The sequence below is a fragment of the Hypanus sabinus genome, chromosome X1 (genome assembly GCF_030144855.1).
Source record: "Hypanus sabinus isolate sHypSab1 chromosome X1, sHypSab1.hap1, whole genome shotgun sequence".
NCBI classification, from domain to species: Eukaryota; Metazoa; Chordata; class Chondrichthyes; order Myliobatiformes; family Dasyatidae; genus Hypanus; species Hypanus sabinus.
This window is the reverse complement of record NC_082738.1, coordinates 54,264,232-54,282,527: the sequence shown is the minus strand read 5'-3', so window position 1 is coordinate 54,282,527 and position 18,296 is coordinate 54,264,232. Positions and strand designations below refer to the sequence as shown.

At 38.4% G+C, this 18,296-nt stretch overlaps 1 protein-coding gene across 1 annotated transcript in view; it reads left to right on the top strand.

The window, feature by feature from the left end:
• The window catches only part of asic2 (acid-sensing (proton-gated) ion channel 2), a 567,562-nt gene that overhangs the window by 494,104 nt on the left and 55,162 nt on the right, over positions 1-18,296 (top strand). Inside the window, exons 6-8 of the mRNA XM_059955656.1 lie at positions 1,527-1,677; positions 5,655-5,746; positions 15,581-15,660. Coding sequence (XP_059811639.1) covers positions 1,527-1,677; positions 5,655-5,746; positions 15,581-15,660 — 323 coding nt within the window. The remainder of the gene's footprint in view (positions 1-1,526; positions 1,678-5,654; positions 5,747-15,580; positions 15,661-18,296) is intronic.

The window sequence follows — 18,296 nt, the reverse complement described above, 5'->3', positions numbered from 1 at the left end:
CACCTCTGATACCCCGACCAGGACTGACTCATGGATCTCTGGTTTCCCTCTCCTGAAGTTACTCATCAGCTCCTTGGTCTTGCTGACATTGAGTAAGGGGTTGTTATTATGGCATCACTCAGTCACATTTTCAATCTCCCTTTTATAAACTGATTCATTGCCACCTTTGTTTCAGTCTCTGACAGTGGTGTCATCAGCAAACTTAAACATGGCATTGAAGCTGTGCTCAGCCACACAGTCATAAGTATGTGTAAGTCATGAGTATATGAACTAATAGTTTTTATGGAGCCTTGCACTCAGTTCCAGATTATGTGATGTTCCTAAAAGAAATGGCCAAAATGGAGAGGAGCAGGGCAGCATTGTTAATCAAGGAAGTTTTCAGAGCACTGCTCAGTCATGATATAAAGGAAATAAAAAATAATGTAGAATCAATTTAGATTGAGATCATGAATAGCAAGGAAAAGAAAGCTGTCTATCGGTCCCCGATGTGACCTCTCATTAGGATGAAACATAATAGGAAATTCTCTAGGGCATGTTTGAAGGGAATTGCATTTGTCATGGGATATGTTAATTCACACTTTGATTGGGCAAACTAAACTGGCAACCATAATGTAGAAGATGAATATGTGATGTGTGTCAGGGATGACTTCTTAGAACAATATCCTACGGAAGCTGCCCAGGAGCAAGCTGTTTCAGATTTGGTTCCGAATTGGAAGAAGGGATTAATAAGAGATCCTGCGGTTAAAATTCCTCTTGCAGTGACCACAACATGATAGAATTTCAGAACACCACAGGACCAAAGCCAGTGTCATAATTAAATAAGGGCTATTATAATGGTATGAAGTTGTCTAAAGTTTGCTGGAAAAACAAACTAAGAGACAGGTCATTAGATAAACAGTAACAGATATTCAATCAACTGATCCAATGCACTCAACATGAATTTATACCAATTAGAAGGAAGGATTCCATGCTTAAGAGGCACATCTGTGATTAACAAAGAGGTCAAGTATCATTTTAATTAGAAAAGCAGAGCATACAGCATGGCAAAGACTAGTCATTGGAAACTTTTTAAGTACCAACAGCAAAAGATTAAAAAACTCATAAGGGAGAAAATTGATTTTCAGAGAAAACATGTGTAATTCAAAAAAAACAGTAAATATTTCTATGGATATATATATAGAAAGAAGGTGATAAGGTCAGTGTGGGACCTCTGTAGAAGGAGGCTAGTGAATTAATAACAGGAAACAGAAATAGTATTAAATAAATTTTTGCATCATTCTTCACCACAGAGAACAGTGCAAGTATCTCTAGACAGAGAAGTTCTCGAAGAAATAGAAGGAATCACAGAAGAGTAGCAGAATAGAGGGTTGAAATCTCCAGTGCTGGAAACATCTTAAGAAGTACACACTATACAGAACATACCTGTATACATAAAATGAAGCAAAATTACAACTTGATTATGACTAAGAACCAAGAAAGCAGCTTCTGGATGACAGCTAACATTTAGTTCCTTTCCCATTTTATAGCCATGCTGGCAGAGACAGACAACAACTGTCTTTGCAAAACACCATGTTATCTAACACGGTACAACAAGGAGCTGTCCATGGTGAAGATTCCTAGTCGAACCTCTGCAAAATACCTTGAAAAGAAATTTAACAAGACAGAAAAGTACATTTCGTAAGTATTTATTGGATACTGCAATCATTATCCCTAAGATTCTGAGACTACAATGTCCTGTCCTGTTCAGAATTTTGATTAGGATCACCTGTTTCCATCAACCCTCCAATCAATGTCTTTGTAAGTGTTGGAAAGAAAGGCAGGGCATAAATCATTTGCTGACATCATTCACAAAATATCCAGTGTCTCTACTGCTCCTGTAGTTGCAATATTTCTGTTTCTAAACCTGCAGAGTTCCTGGTGAAATTTTCCTCCTACCCCCACAGCCTCCAATTGTCTCAGATCTCTGTCCATCCCACCAAAAATATTCGTGGTTGGAAGTTCAACAATGCTGATATCAAGAGGAACTGGTTAGACTCTGTCTTCTTGGCCATTACACATTATTCCTCAAGTATAAGGCAAACTTTGTCTGTAACTCATGAAGTTTCTGAACCCATTGTTTTAACAATGACTACACACTAAAAGAAAGAATAGAAAATGGAACATTTCTTTCTATTATCCTCATTTGGAATGACCAACACTGATCTGTTCTGGTTGAAGCTCTCATTGCTCATTTTCTTGCAGATACATCTGAGATGTTTGATGATGACTTATTCGCTCTACACTGAAAAAGGTGCATACCTATCAAAGCTTGCAATGCAATAAACCTTTTAAATTGGTTAATGCTGTATTCATAGGATATCAGAATTTTATTGGCATTATATCTCATCCTCTCTCTTTGCTCAGTTGCTCAGTTGCCATTCCATAAAGCTCAGCAACTAAAACTGGATCATTAAAGCAGGGTTTCAAGCATTTCATACACACCTGATGGGCATTCATTTTCATTCTGATTATAATTTCCATAAGGCTACCATGCTCAAAGAATGGCTCTGTATGATGGACCAGAAATTGCTGAGAGCAATGAGCTACCCATGTTCACTGCACAATTACTATATAGTGTAAATAAAACCATGTACCTCATGATAAAATTTCTCAGCCCATGATGGACACAGTCACTACACTTAGTCAAGGTTCAATTAGTGGACTTTACTAACACAGGACTACAGGAAAGTGAAAAGGGATAGAAATATTTGTGAGATATATACTGGGGGCAATAGAATTTAATTTGCTATTTGAAGCTGTCCTCTGTATTTTTACGTTTACAACTATATGACAAATGGCAAAAGTAGCTATCTGCTCCCACAATAAATGAAAAGTACTGAAATTGCTTACCTATGGAAGAGGTTCTACAATCAACTAATGGTAAATTCATGAGTAATTTTTTTGTGGAATGTATAGTTCTTGAGTTTCATTATTAAACCTTAAATAAACTTCCTTAATTAGAATGGGGTCTTCTGCAGTTACAATTTGAGCCATAGAGTTATGGAGTCCAAGTGTCATGCAGCACAAAAACAGACCCTTTGGACCACCAAGTCCATGCTGCCTGTTGTATCCATCAACACTAATCTCTTTTACTTACAGTACATTAGGTCTGTAGCTTCCTATGGCTTAGAAATTCAATCACTAAGGAATAAATGTTGTGAGAGTTACTGCCTTCATCACTTTTTCAGGCTGCACATTCCAGACTTCAACCATTCTCAATATGAAATAAAAATCCCTCTCAGATCCCATGTAAACCGTAAATCCATGTCCCCTTGTCTTAGATATCCATACCATAGGAACATGATTTTTATTATCTACTCTAAATATTCCTTTCATATGCTTTATACCTCTAGCAAGTCACTCCTCTGCTCATGGAGAACAAACCCAACCTATGCTGATACACAAGAGGGGACAGATGTAGTGTCTCACCTCACAATGTCAATAACTCCTTTCCTTCCACAGCTGCTGCTCAACTTGCTGAGTTCTTCCAGCAGTTTGCTTTCTCCCCCAAGAACCCTATCTAGTCTCTCCTTTTAAGAGGTAAGCTCCATTGATTAATATGTACTTTGATGACCAAGATTATTGCTTACATTGTCAAATTCTGCTTGTAACACCTGTGTAGCACTTGTCTTACCTTGTGTGACTGGTCGCCACACTCCTTATGGGAAAATCAATATTACACCAGGTGCTAGTGGGCCATCAGAAGCTCTAGATATCAGAAGGAGGCAATGAATAGAAAACACACACTTCTGGAGGTAAGTTTGTTAATAAAAAAAAACAGCAATATATACAAAATATTTATATGAGCAAGAACAATTCAAAATTCCAACAAATGTCTTAGTTCCAAATCTCAGATATCAAACGAAAATTAAATTTCTTTTTAATTAGAATCAGTGAGATTCATTAGAATAACCTTTATTACTCCAATTTCCCTAACAAATTAGATCTAGTAAATCTCATTCAGTAACTTATCAAATCTTTGCGAAAACAATCAGATCTGAATGAAAAATTAACTTATACATCCAACCGTATTAAATCCTCTATGTCTGGAAACATTTTGTACCCGCGCTGGTTCTTCGATCTTGGGTGACTCGTAACCTTGTTCCTTAGATCACTGGATGAAATAGTTGATCATCCACGGAACGTCGATTCACAATATTTGCACAAAATATCCTGACCTATAGACAACAGGGTTACTAATCTGTAAGGTCTGATATGCATTCTATTTTTTACTTCAAAACAATTCAACATCATATTTCCAAACATTTTTCAGTTACAACACTACCAAACATATTTCACACACAGCTTATACACTTGGAAAAATAAAAGTGTTTTAACTCCCCAAAACCCTTGGTATGATTTAACAGAACTACTTCCAGGTTACATGGTAGAGATCCTGGACACTATTCTCTGCTGATATCATCTCGCTATAGCAGATGCTTGTTATAGCTCTATCTTCAATAATTCTTTCATCTTTATCGTCTTCCTCCAGGTGTTTCACCTAGAGGTTTTCCGGTAAGTAGGGTAGAGATACTAATTACTAATTCCACTTTTAACAGTTTTTATCTTTAGTTAGTTTGCTGCGTTACTGTTGTTTGATCATCAGCCTCATCAGCCACACCTTGTCTTCACATAGCCTTTTTTCTCAAGTTCTCTTTTTTTTAAGTATGGTAAACCTCATTTTCATCCCTCCGCAGGTGGAGCTTTCTAACATTTCATCTTTGAGTTTAATTAATCTGGGTTACATGCATTTATTGTGAAACTGCAGAATAATTTTTTAGTGGACTTTAGAAATTTTGATTAAATCGAGTTTGATGACAGGACAGTTGCAAACAATGAGAATGAATGTGAAGGTATTTAATTGTGGCATTGGTGCAGACAGATAATGCCTTTTATAGATTTGGCAATAAGGTAAACTCAGCAAGAAATTTACCAATCTAATTTACTGATTGCGAGAACCAATATATCTCGACTTCTATTATATCTTTTTACACCCTGGAAAGAGTAGATACCATTGGACGAATACAATGCCAGACTAAAATATTTTCCTGTTCATATGAAGAAGTATTTGCTATTATCCCCATACAGTGCATTGCCCATTCTGATTGAAGTTTCTGAAAGATGTTTGAATGAAAGTTAAAGAATTATATAACAACCAACAAAGACACTTCATAACATGATTCTTAAATGTAGAACATATGTTACTTTGATTAACTCTGAATTAGTGATGCACATCAACACAATACATAAAAATGACTTAAATACATGATAGTGTAAATATACTGGAAAGCTGAAATAAAAAACAAAAAAATTCTAGAAAAACTCAGCTGGTCAAGAGCATCTATGGAAAGAGAAACGGTAAATGTTTCAGGTCTGACACCTGAACTGCGAAGGAGAGAAACAGGAGAAATTTAGCTTCTCTCTGATCTCGATACAGTTTTCCAAAGTAGGAATCACTTTATTTTCAAGCATGGACCTGCATTTTCACACCAACTAAGTATTCATGTCAATAGACAGCTCTGTTCATATATTTACATAAAGTATACTTTCTCCTACTGACACAGACCCTTTCCAACAGTACTTTCATTTGCTTTTTACATTTTTTTTTGTTGCAGGGAGAATATTTTAGTGTTGGACGTTTTCTTTGAAGCCCTGAACTATGAAACTATTGAACAGAAGAAAGCATACGAAGTTGCAGGCTTACTCGGTGAGTGGTTGGAGTTAAGGAACTGCACTAAATTATCATCCTGTGGATGCTGTGTGATTGAGATGTTAAAGGATGAGATAAAACTTGTGAGCAAAGTGGGAATCATGCAGGAAGGTGGAGCTGAGGCCAAAGATCTCATTGAATGATGGTACAGATTTACCTTCTCTTACTCCTGTTTCTTATGTTCTAATTAGCCCTAACTTGGTCTTTTCTAGCGGCAGTATGTCATCCTCTAATTCTTTAGCGACAGAATGTCTTTCTTTTTGGGTGTGGTAATAATGCAACTAAAGCCACCAAATGATAAACAATCACAGAAGAGAAACAAAAGTCAGATTAAGCCCTTCACCATGAAAAAAATAGGTTAATGTATTTTTCTTTCCAGCTCAGCAGAAACAGTTTATTATTGTATCTCAGTATGCTTAAAGCATTATGGATGAAGACACCTATGACTGTCAATTTCTTCATCATTGAGATCATAGAATAGTATGGGCTCTTTAGCTCACAATTTTGTCCTGACCATAGTCAACCTCACCCTTTCCTCCTACACAGCCTCCATTTTTCTTACATCTATGTGACTCTTAAATGTCCCTAATGTATCAGCCACTACCACCATGCCCAGCAATAATTTTCTGCAGCATATTGCAAGTTCTGTCTTGAAAATGCTTCTCTTTGAGTTGTGTAATAACTTTTGATTTTTTTTCCCATTATCCTTCCCCACAAAACTAGTTCACATGCATCACAGTGAAGTATTTTGGTATATTTGCTGAGACACAACTATACTCCTGATAGATTAGATGAAGGTGCATTAAAAAGAAAATGAAAGAGCTGAATTTACATTGCAACTTTCACACTTATTGAATTGTTCCCTCTACTATTATGACAGAATGACAGCCTCTAATCTGAACACAGCTGTCTCTGAAGAATTGTAAAGAAGTATTGGCCAGGCTAAGTCCTTAGTCTCTTCAAAATATGACTCTAGATGAAAGACCCTTCCTACCCTAGTCAGACTTTTTTTGCCTCCCTTCTATCATGCAGTTGATACAAAAGCCTGAACACACACACTAGCAAGCTCAAGGACAGCTTCTATGCCACAGTGATAAGACTCTTGAATGGACCTCTTGATCTCTCAGTCTATCTTGTCATGGCCTTTGCTCCTTATTTATTCACATACACTGCACTTTCTCTGTAATTGTAAAGTTATATTCTGCATTCTATTATTCTTTTCCTTCTGTACTACCTCAATGTATTTATGTTTCTATTTATGTATTTCTGTTTCTCCTTACTCTTCCTCCTCTTCCTTCTCCTGTATCTTCTCCTTTCCTTAGGGGTCAAGGGTTTGCTCTCCTTTTGTGCAGTCTGAGATGGCTCTTGAGGCCATTATGGGAAATGCAGGCTCTTCCATTGATAAATCAGGAAATTCCACATGTGTAGCTTGTGAGGTGTTGTACTCCTTCTATGACTTATGCAAGGCTTTTGTGTAGTCTTGATTCATGGACCTGTAGTTTTCTATACCAGGCCAAAAGCTTTTCTTCCTCTTTTTGAGTGGTCGGGGACCATAGATACCCAGGAGTCAGTGAAGATGTTGTGTCTTCTTAGGAAAATTTGACCATATCCTTGAATCCTTTCATCTTCCTGATAATTTTTCCCATTATAGAATCAAGTGCCTGTCTTATAGTGCAACACACACAAAATGCTGGAGGACCTCCACTGGTGATGCAGCATCTATAGAGGGGGTTTTGACTTGACACGTTTACTGTTTATTCCCCTCCATAGATGCTGCTTGATCTGCTGGACTCCTCCAACATTTTGTGTGTTTTGTTCATGGTTTTCAGATCTGCAGAATCTCTTGTGCCTATTAGTATAGTGCAGTATTGGCCAGTGAATGACATGGCCTGAACAATATATCTGATTGAATATAACTAGGGGTTCAGTGCTGGGAATGTTGGCCTGGGAGAGGACACTATTATTGCTTCACTCATCATTTCAGTAAACTATGAATATTTTATGGAATACATATTAGTGCTGATTTTTCAAATGGCTTGAAATACCCACTGTAAATAGTCCAGGTCTAATGAAGGAGGACAGGGTTCATTCCTGCCCAGTAGACCATGAGTTTTGTGGCAGGTCTGAGATCTTCATCTTCAACTGCTCTTCTTCTCAATCATTGAAAGGATGTGTGGGTGCATTGTAGACGGTGGTACGTCATCAATGCCTTCACCAAGAGGTGATGCTCAAGATTTAGGAAGATGTCCATGTTTTTCATGCAGGTGGCTATGCACAGTGGAGATAGAATGATAGTGGATTTTAATCTTATGAAAATTGAGTGTAAAGTCTATCCTCTAGCATGCTTCAGTGAATCAATTGATCAGAACTTGGCTGCAAAGCCTGCACACATACAAATTTTGGCTGCACGCTACAACTCAACTTCTAAAGTTTGGGTGACTTTAGTTCTGGAGTGTGTGTTGACGTAGCTTGAAGGGTTTCAATACATTCTGAAGATTAGCTCAACTGCATCAGGAAGTTTTAGAAAGTGAGATGCAACATTGCAACAAGAAAGATTGAGAAGAATGCTAAGGTAATGATGCAGCCTTGCTTGCCACTAGAATTTACTGATTAGTTAGACAATTTAGTCTGCATCACAGCTTGCTTGCCATCATAGAACAAATATAAGCTAGCCACAAATTACAAATATAAGATGGCCACAGTCTTTTTAACCACAGCACAATCTTCAACTCCATCAATTGGTAGGGAATTCCACATTCCTTTCCAATTGATGGAGTTGAAGTCTGCAATAAGGTTTTTAAAAAGGCATGTAAGTTGTCATTATGATAACGAACAGCCCACTGTGCCTCCATGTGGATGAAACCACTCTGCACCTCGGGGAGAAAGAGTTGGTGGGTACCCTAGTGCTAACTTTCCCTGTGGGAGCTGACTACAAAACCTTTTTCCATTACTGCAGCTGGACACGTCTCCTTTCTTGAGAGAGTTACAATAATTATATATCTAAGATTCTCTGGTACACTCTCCACCTCCCAGATGTGGACAATGAGATTGCACATTTGTGATACAACTTCTTCACCACTGAGTTCTTTTTTATCTGTGATATGACCTATTTTATTTTTTTCATCATGCGTGGCAGCAGGACTGGCCTGCATAAGTTACCATGGGATAGAATCAAGGGCACTTGTGTCAAGAGCAGAGTCATTGTTGAGGAGGTCTTCATAGTGCTCCTTCCAGCAGGTGTTGACTGTCCCTCTATCTTCAATGAGTTTACCTCCATGTGTGGCTGTCATTGAGGTGGGCTCCATGCTGAAGAGCCTGCTCATGCCATTGATGGGATGGAGCTTCCTGTGATCCTCCATCATGACTGTTCTTTCAGTCATGGAATTTTCTTTTTTTAATAACTAAAACATACTTTATTCTTAAAGGTAGACACAAGAAATGCAGACAGCACGTGTCTCTCTTTACATCAATCATACCATCAAATCAATACATTCTGCCTAAAATGCATCAATGGCACTCGGTTTCTCTTCAAGTAAAATAGTCACAAACAGCACTGTGACAGGTTACAACTCCAGAGTAAAACCAGAGAGGCCACCAAGACCATATCATTCCTATCTTTTCAAACATGAAGATAAACATACTGACATCCTCCACAATGGAAAAACAAAATGGACCTTTGGAACCCTTCCTTCTTTCTTGATTCTTTAGAGGGGTTTCTTTTACTTTATGAAATGGTCAAACATCCACTGCAGAATTGCCTTACGTGTATGGTCAATTAGCTCCTCAAATTGCTGGCAATGCTAATCAAACCAGTTATGTCACTTCCTAACAGAGAAGCAAAGAATCTCTTCACAGGTGCAAATTCAAGGCAGCCCATATGGCTTGGAGTTTAAATGCTGTCTGAAGCACTGTCTGCCTGATGATGTACTGGAGGAACAACGTATAATGGAGAGAGGAAATTTGAGAGGCTCTTAATGTAAAAAGGATCATAGCACGGAAACCTTGTGATGAGATGTTGCACTTCAATTGGTACCACCTGACTACATTAAATATTCCCTGTCATGATTTGAAGGAATCTTGGAAATTTTTTCAGTGCTTTTACCACCAACAGGTAGTTCCAAAGTGGATAAACTCTTCTTTTATCTCATATACTATTTGTGAGGGTTTGATAGTGAATACACTTTAAAATACAGTACTTAAATCAATTCTGAATCACTTTGAAACACCCTGAGGACATAAGAATTCCTGCATAAGTGAGTGATTGCTCTCCATCTAATAGTTAGGGACCGCACTGAGATTACACTGCATTTCTTTGAGAGAAGTACTACTAGATTGCTTAGCAAACTATCAAATGCTTTTAGGTCAAGTATCAAAATTAATTCCATTAATCCTTTTGTGTCCATCTGAAGTCAAACAGTATACTCAAGAAAATTCTAAAGGATTTCCTCAAACCCCAAGATATCAAAGAACTCACATAAATAATTTGGTGTTTTATCCCAAAGCTTGATGTAATTTTACTTGGAGAACTGTTTTTCCTGATATCATTGCTATGGAGTTAAATATTTCACATGCCATGAATTATCCCTGCTTAAAAGCTGTTTAATGTTTTAAAGCTTTAAGTAGCTTTAAGTAGCTGTCATTTGGAAGGCTCAGAACAAAGGATGTTTGCCTCTGGTATCTGTGGCTTGAAATTTCCTCCAGGATGTACTAATCACTCTGCAGTAAATGAGAAGATATTTTATTTTGCATTTTGCAGAATTCCATGTAACTGGCAGAAGGAGTATTTTTCTGCTACATTTTAACCTGTCTAGTATCTGCCACTCACACTGCTGTCATATCCAGCTCCAGGTTTTCATTACTTCAGATGAACAGACACAAAACCTTAAAGACAATGAAATTTCTCCTCTCCATATAACTGGGCTAGCTAGATGTGCAGGGAAGAGTTTGCACAGAAGCTACTACCTGGAGCTGATATTAGTGGGGAGAAAAGTCTCACATGGCAGCAGTTAAAAGGCCGTAGCTAGTCTTTAAAGGCAAGTTGTGATGTGAGTAGAAGGGCAGGATAATGGATGGAGATATACAAGCCATAATGCAATCAAAGAGGAGGATGTCCTGCAGTAGGAAATGCATCTGAGGAATCTACCCCACCCCAGACATTCTCTCTTCTTCCACCTTCTATCGAGCAGAAGATATGAAAGCATAAAATAGAACTATTGAATAGTCCCCTAATGTGATAAGATAGACTCTTGACACACAGCCTACCTTGTTATGACCTTACTGCTTACTGACTGCCTGCACTGCGCTGTCTCTGTTATTGTTTTCCCTTGTACTATTTCATGCACTGTGGTAATGAAATGACCATTTGGTATGGATGGCATGCACAACAGGCTTTTTTTTACAGTAGCTTAGTTCAAGTGACAATAATAAACCAGTTCCAATTCCAAAGTTGAAGACAATTTATAAGTAAGAATGAAAAATTACTTGGCTTTGCACAGCACTTTTTAGAACCTTTTGCCATCTCAAAACAATCTATAGCTAGCCAGTACCTGTTAAGGTAGTTACCAGTGATGTAACATCAGAAAGCAGCTGCCAATTACACACATTAAATTGCCACAACCAGCATTGTGATAATATGTGTTGTCATGTTAATTTAATGGTAGGATTTGTCTTAGGTACCAGGGATAATTGTGCAATCCAATGTTTTATTTCTATCTGACATAATGGTTGAAACTGCAAACATTTTTGAATGAGAATGCCAACCTGAAGCCTTCCAACATTGTAATTCAACATTTGCTTGAAAATGATGAAGGCATGTGGTGAACTACATATACCTGTCTGGACACGCCCCCCCTGCTGACTGCTCCTGTGACTCCTCCCATGGACCCTGGTATAAAGGCAATTGGAGACACCGCCCCGGTCTCAGTCTCCAGGATGTAGTGAGGTGGTCAATTGCTGCTTGTTCTTTCTTCCAGCCAATAAAAGCTGATATCTCACCTCACGTCTCCAAGAGTTATTGATGGTGCATCAAGGCACTTATTAATATTTGGTATTTTCGATTGTATTGCATGCAGTTCTTATGAGGCCTATCAAAAATGGAACAAAATTAGTATTGAAAGGGATATTAAAGATGTTGCCAGCTTGCATGCGGATATTGGGCAGCAAACGTCTGAAGTCCTTTAATGGTATTAGCAATGCTTCCTTGATACTGATAGGATCAGGAAAATATCATACTTCGGGAGTTATATAATAGGGCATTTCTTTCCATAAGTTATTTCTATTTGCTTTTGGAGAAGTGTTTGTTTTAAACAGCAGTCTTTTATTTAGTTGTTGAAAACCGTCCCATGCACTATGTCTCAGTCATGCAGAAGTCATCAGGTGTCACGCTGTTCATTCGTGTGAATAATTGTGGACATAATTTTATCTAGCTCAGAAATCACTTTATTCAATATTGGCTTCATGTTACTATGCACAGTGAGTTCCTCTCAAATGAAATTGATCATCTTGGTGCTAGACTGAAAGCTTAATCAAACATATCTGAAGGCCCTGATCTGAATTTAATTGCTTTGATACCCATTGTCTTGTTCTTTTAACAGGAAAATAACAAACATATTTTGCCAAAAATTATTATATTTTTCAAGTGGCTAGATGGGAGATTCAACAGTGGCTAGATGGGAGATGCCAGAGAGTAGTGGTGGATAATTGTTTATCGGGCTGGAGGCCGGTGACTAGCGGGGTGCCTCAGGGATCTGTTTTGGGCCCAATGTTGTTTGTAATATACATAAATGATCTGGATTATGGGGTGGTAAATTGGATTAGTAAGTATGCCGATGATACTAAGGTAGGAGGTGTTGTGGATAATGAGGTGGATTTTCAAAGCTTGCAGGGAGATTTATGCCAGTTAGAAGAATGGGCTGAACGTTGGCAGATGGAGTTTAATGCTGAGAAGTGTGAGGTTCTACATTTTGGCAGGAATAATCCAAATAGAACATACAGAGTAAATGGTAGGGCATTGAGGAATGCAGAGGAACAGAGAGATCTAGGAATAACTGTGCATAGTTCCCTGAAGGTGGAGTCTCATGTAGATAGGGTGGTGAAGAGGGCTTTTGGAACACTGGCCTTTATAAATCAAAGCATTGAGTACAGAAGTTGGGATGTAATGCTAAAGTTGTACAAGGCATTGGTAAGGCCAAATTTGGAATATTGTGTGCAGTTCTGGTCACCGAATTATAGGAAAGATATCAATAAATTAGAGAGAGTGCAGAGACGATTTACTAGGATGTTACCTGGGTTTCAGCAATTAAGTTACAGAGAAAGTTTGAACAAGTTATGTCTCTATTCATTGGAGCGTAGAAGGTTGAGGGGGGATTTGATTGAGGTATTTAAAATTTTGAGAGGGATAGATAGAGTTGACGTGAACAGGCTGTTTCCATTGAGAGTAGGGGAGATTCAAACTAGAGGACATGATTTGAGAGTTAGGGGGCAGAAGTTTAAGGGAAACACGAGGGGGTATTTCTTTACTCAAAGAGTGATAGCTATGTGGAATGAGCTTCCTGTAGAAGTAGTAGAGGCCAGTTCAGTTGTGTCATTTAAGGTAAAATTGGATAGGTATATGGACAGGAAAGGAGTGGAGGGTTATGGGCTGAGTGCGGGTAGGTGGGACTAGGTGAGATTAAGGGTTCGGCACGGACTAGGAGGGCCAAGATGGCCTGTTTCCGTGCTGTGATTGTTATATGGTTATATGTTAAGTTTTAAAAATATAAGAGAGGGGCACTAAGATAAGCCAGTATTTTTAGTGTTTTGCTTAGCTTTGTAACAATTCACTTGGTAACCATGCTCAACCTTTTAACTTTACCAGTTTCATTATCTACAGATTTCCATGTTAATCCATTATGGTATAATTATTGAAATTAGTAATCTATGCTTCTTATCATGATTATTATTAATATTAGCAGAACATCACAATATAATGGGCCTAATTTTTCAGTTGAAAGTCTCTTTCCCAATCACCATAAGTCCCTTGCAACTGGAGTGTAGAGAATGCCACAGCTGAGTTTAATGCAATACCTACTTGATATTTGCATACCCTTGGGCAGAAAGGGTCTCTTAGCACTACTTGGCCTGGTTCATCTTTTTTGTTAATGATCCAGGAAAAGTGAAGTCTCCAATCAGACAAGGAAAAAATGTCGATACTACAGAGGTGCTAGAAAGTTTGTGAACCCTTTAGAATTTTCTCTATTTCTGCATAAATATGATGTAAATCCTAAAACTAGATAAAGAAAGTCCAATTAAATAACACAAAAACATTATATTTGTTCACTTATTTATTGAGAAAAGTGACCCAATATTACATGTATTTGTTGGAAAAAGAATGTGAAGCTCCAGGATTATCAGTTCATTTCAAGGGGAAAATAGAGTCAGGTGTTTCAATCAATGGGATGACAATCAGGTGTGAGTGTAGGAAGCCCTGCCCTGTTAAAAAAAAATATAAAGCAGGAACTTCACTACACAGATTTTTTGGAAGTGTGCCATGCCTTGATCAAAGAAGATTTCTGAGTACCTTAGAATAAAAGTTGTTGATGCTCACCAGGCTAGAAAAGGATGCAAAACCATTTCTAAAGAGTTTAGGCTCCACCAGGTCCACAGCCAGGTAGATGGTGTACAGATGGACTAAATTCAACACCGTTGTTACTCTCCTCAGGAGTGGCTGACCAACAAAAATCACTCCAAGTACAAGGCATGAAGGAGGTCATGAAGAACCCCAGGGTAACATCTAAGGAGCTACAGACTTCCCTTACATTGGCTAGTGTCAGTGTTCATGAGTCAACCATCAGGCAAACACTGAACAACAAGCTACTGCTCTCCAAGAACACTGCTGTCTGTCTATAGTTTGCTGAAGGCCACATGAATAACCAGAAGCTACTGGAAGAATGTCCTGTGGATGGATGAGTCCAAAATAGAACTTTTTGGCTTAAATGAGAAGCATTATGTTTGGCGAAAAGCAAACACTGCATTTCATCATGGTGAAACACGATGGTGGGAGTGTCATGGTTTGAGTCCTGCTTTGCTCTTCAGGACCAGGATGACTTGCCATCATTGATGGAACTATGAATTTTGAATTGTACCAACAAGTTCTACAAGAAAATATCAAGGTATCCATCTGTAAACTAAAGCTCAAGAGAAAGTGGGTCATGCAACAAGACAACAACCCTAAACACACAAGTCAGTCTACCAAAGAATCGTTAAAGCAGAAGAACTTTCACGTTTTGGAATGCCTGAGTCAAAGTCCTGACCTTAATCCTATGGAAATGCTGTGGAAGGACCTGAAGCAAGCAGTTCATACAAGGAAGCCCACCGACATCTCAGAGCTGAAGCAGTTCTGTAAGGAGGAATGGCCTAGAATTCATCCAAGCCAATGTGTAGGACTGATCAACAGCTACCAGAAATGTTTAGTTGAAATTATTGCTGTACAAAAGGGTCATACCAGTTACTGAAAGCAAAGGTTCACATACTTTTCTCAATAAATAAATGAACAAGTGTATTGTGTTTGTTTAATTGGGTTCTCTGATCTAGTTTTAGGACTTGCATGAGGGTCTGTTCACATTATTTCTGTATAAATATGACCTAAAGAGAAAATTCTAAAGGGTTCCCAAACTTTCTAGCATCACTGTACCTGTTTTTGAGTGTTTCAGAACTTACTAAGGAAAGCAAGCCATTAATACAATTGTGGTGAGTTGGATCAAAGTTATTTTTGGCCACTTCTTTTCACTTTGAAACTTTGATTTCTTTTCTGCAGCTGTTTTATTTTTGATGACAATAGCTTCTGTTTTGCAGGTGACATCGGTGGACAGATGGGGCTGTTTATTGGTGCCAGCATTTTAACAATACTAGAGCTGTTTGATTACTTGTATGAGGTAAGATTCCCTTGAAGGTAATATGCTTTGGTAGTGTTTATGATCAAATCATGTCAGGCAAAATGAACTTGTATAATTGTTGCTCACTTTCTATTCTGCCATCAGATTTCACATGTTAGCTTTGGGTGTGCTACAATGTGTTCTATCCCTTTTTGAGATTTTGTGTATTTCTAATGAATCGCTAAAATTGATAAGTACATAGCCTGCAATTTTGTTGCAAATACGAAGCAGAAGAAATCCACTTTCTTTGTAGAAGTTATTGAAAGTACCATTATATAGATTAGGTGCTGTGGGAATTAATCTAGTAATTCAATTTATTAATGCATAGATGTTTATCACATTTGAATGAGATCAATTTACCACTAAACCACTGAAATGCATTAGCATGAACAGTGCATAGCTTAATTTCTGAGGATAGTTAGTTGGAACTTGATAATAAAGTGGGAAGATCCCCCAAAACCCTTTTACAAAAAAAACTCTCACACTGTCTCACTCAGAACCTCTTTCAGGAACTATTCCATTGGTCAATAGTGCTGGAATAAAAAAGCAGGACATGAAAAGGAAGAAAATAATAATCCAAATTATGTATATGGAATTGAATAGAATCTACAGAACAGAAATAATGGATTTGACCCAATGGCTTGTGGTAATATGTGTATTTTATTCAACTCACCAACCAGATCCCTTCTTCTCACACAATTGCTATTGCTTTCCTTCTCAGATTTTTATCCTGCATCCTCTTGGGTCTCTCCCTATTTAATTAACATCAGCTACTCCTCTGTTAAAGCTTCCCCGGTTTTCCTTTTGGATTTGTGACAACCATGCACTCATAACTCTCAAAAGAAGTTGATATAGGAAAATGCTATACAAACAGAGTGAGTTAACAATCTATAATGGATCCCATTGTTCAGGGAAAGAAATTGTGATAAGGTCTGATATAGAACCATAGAACATTACAGCACAGAAACAGGCCTTTTGGCCCTTCTTGGCTGTGCCAAACCATTTTTCTGTCTAATCCCACTGACCTGCACCTGGGCCATATCCCTCCAAACCCCTCTCATCCATATACCTGTCCAAGTTTTTCTTAAATGTCAAAAGTGAGCCCGCATTCACCACTTCATCTGGCAGCTCATTCCACACTCCCACCACTCTCTGCGTGAAGAAGCCCCCCCCCCCCAATGTTCCCTTTAAACTTTTCCCCCTTCACCCTTAACCCATGACCTCTAGTTTTTTTCTCCCCTGGCCTCAGTGGAAAAAGCCTGCTTGCATTCACTCTATCTATACCCATCATAATTTTATATACATCTATCAAATCACCCCTCATTCTCCTACGCTCCAAGGAATAAAGTCCTAACCTATTCAACCTTTCTCTGTAACTCATTCTCAAGTCCCGGCAACACCGCTTTAAACCTGCTCTGCACCCTATCAACCTTATTAATATCCTTCCTGTAATTAGGTGACCAAAGCTGCACACAATACTCCAAATCCAGTCTTACCAATATCTTGTACAACCTCACCATTACATTCCAACTCTTATAGTCCATACTTTGATTTATAAAGGCCAATATACCAAAAGCTTTCTTTACAACCCTATCTACTTGTGAAGCCACTTTTAGGGAATTATGTATCTGTATTCCCAGATCCCTCTGTTCTACTGCACTTCTCAGTGTCCTACCATTTACCTGGTATGTTCTACCTTGGTTTAACCTTCTGAAGTGCAATACCTCACACTTGTCTGCATTAAACTCCATCTGCCATTTTTCAGCCCATTCCTCCAACTGGTCCAAATCCCTCTGCAAGCTTTGAAAACCTCCCTGACTGTCCACTACACCTCCAATCTTTGTATCATCAGCAAATTTGCTGATCGAATTTGCCACATTATCATCCAGATCATTGACATAGATGACAAATAACAATAGACCCAGCACTGATCCCTGTGGCACACCACTAGTCACAGGCCTCCACTCAGAGAAGCAATCCTCCACTACCACTCTCTGACCTCTCCCATTGAGCCAATGTCTAATCCAATTTACTACCTCACCATGTATACCTAGCGACTGAATCTTCCTAACTAACCTCCCATGTGGGACCTTGTCCAAGGCCTTACTGAAGTCCATGTAGACAACATCCACTGCCTTCCCTTCATTCACTTTCCTGGTAACTTCCTTGAAAAACTCTAATAGATGGTTAAACATGACCTACCACGCACAAAGCCATGCTGACTTTTTCTAATAAATCCCTGGCTATCCAAATACTTGTAGATCCTATCTCTTAGGATAATTTACCTTCCAATAATTTACCTACTACCGATGTCAAACTTACCGGCCTATAATTTCCCAGCTTACTTTTTGAGCCTTTTTTAAACAATGGAACTACATGAGCTATCCTCCAATCCTCTGGCACCTGACCCGTGGATATCGACATTTTAAATATTTCTGCCAGGGCCCCTGCAATTTCAACACTAGTCTCCTTCAAGGTCTGAGGGAATACCCTGTCAGGTCCTGGGGATTTATCTACTCTGATTTGCCTCAAAAGCACCTCCTCCTCTTTAATCTGTATAAGTTCTGTGACCTCCCTACTTGTTTGCCTTGTTTCCATAGACTCCATTCCAGTTTCCTTAGTAAATTCAGATGCAA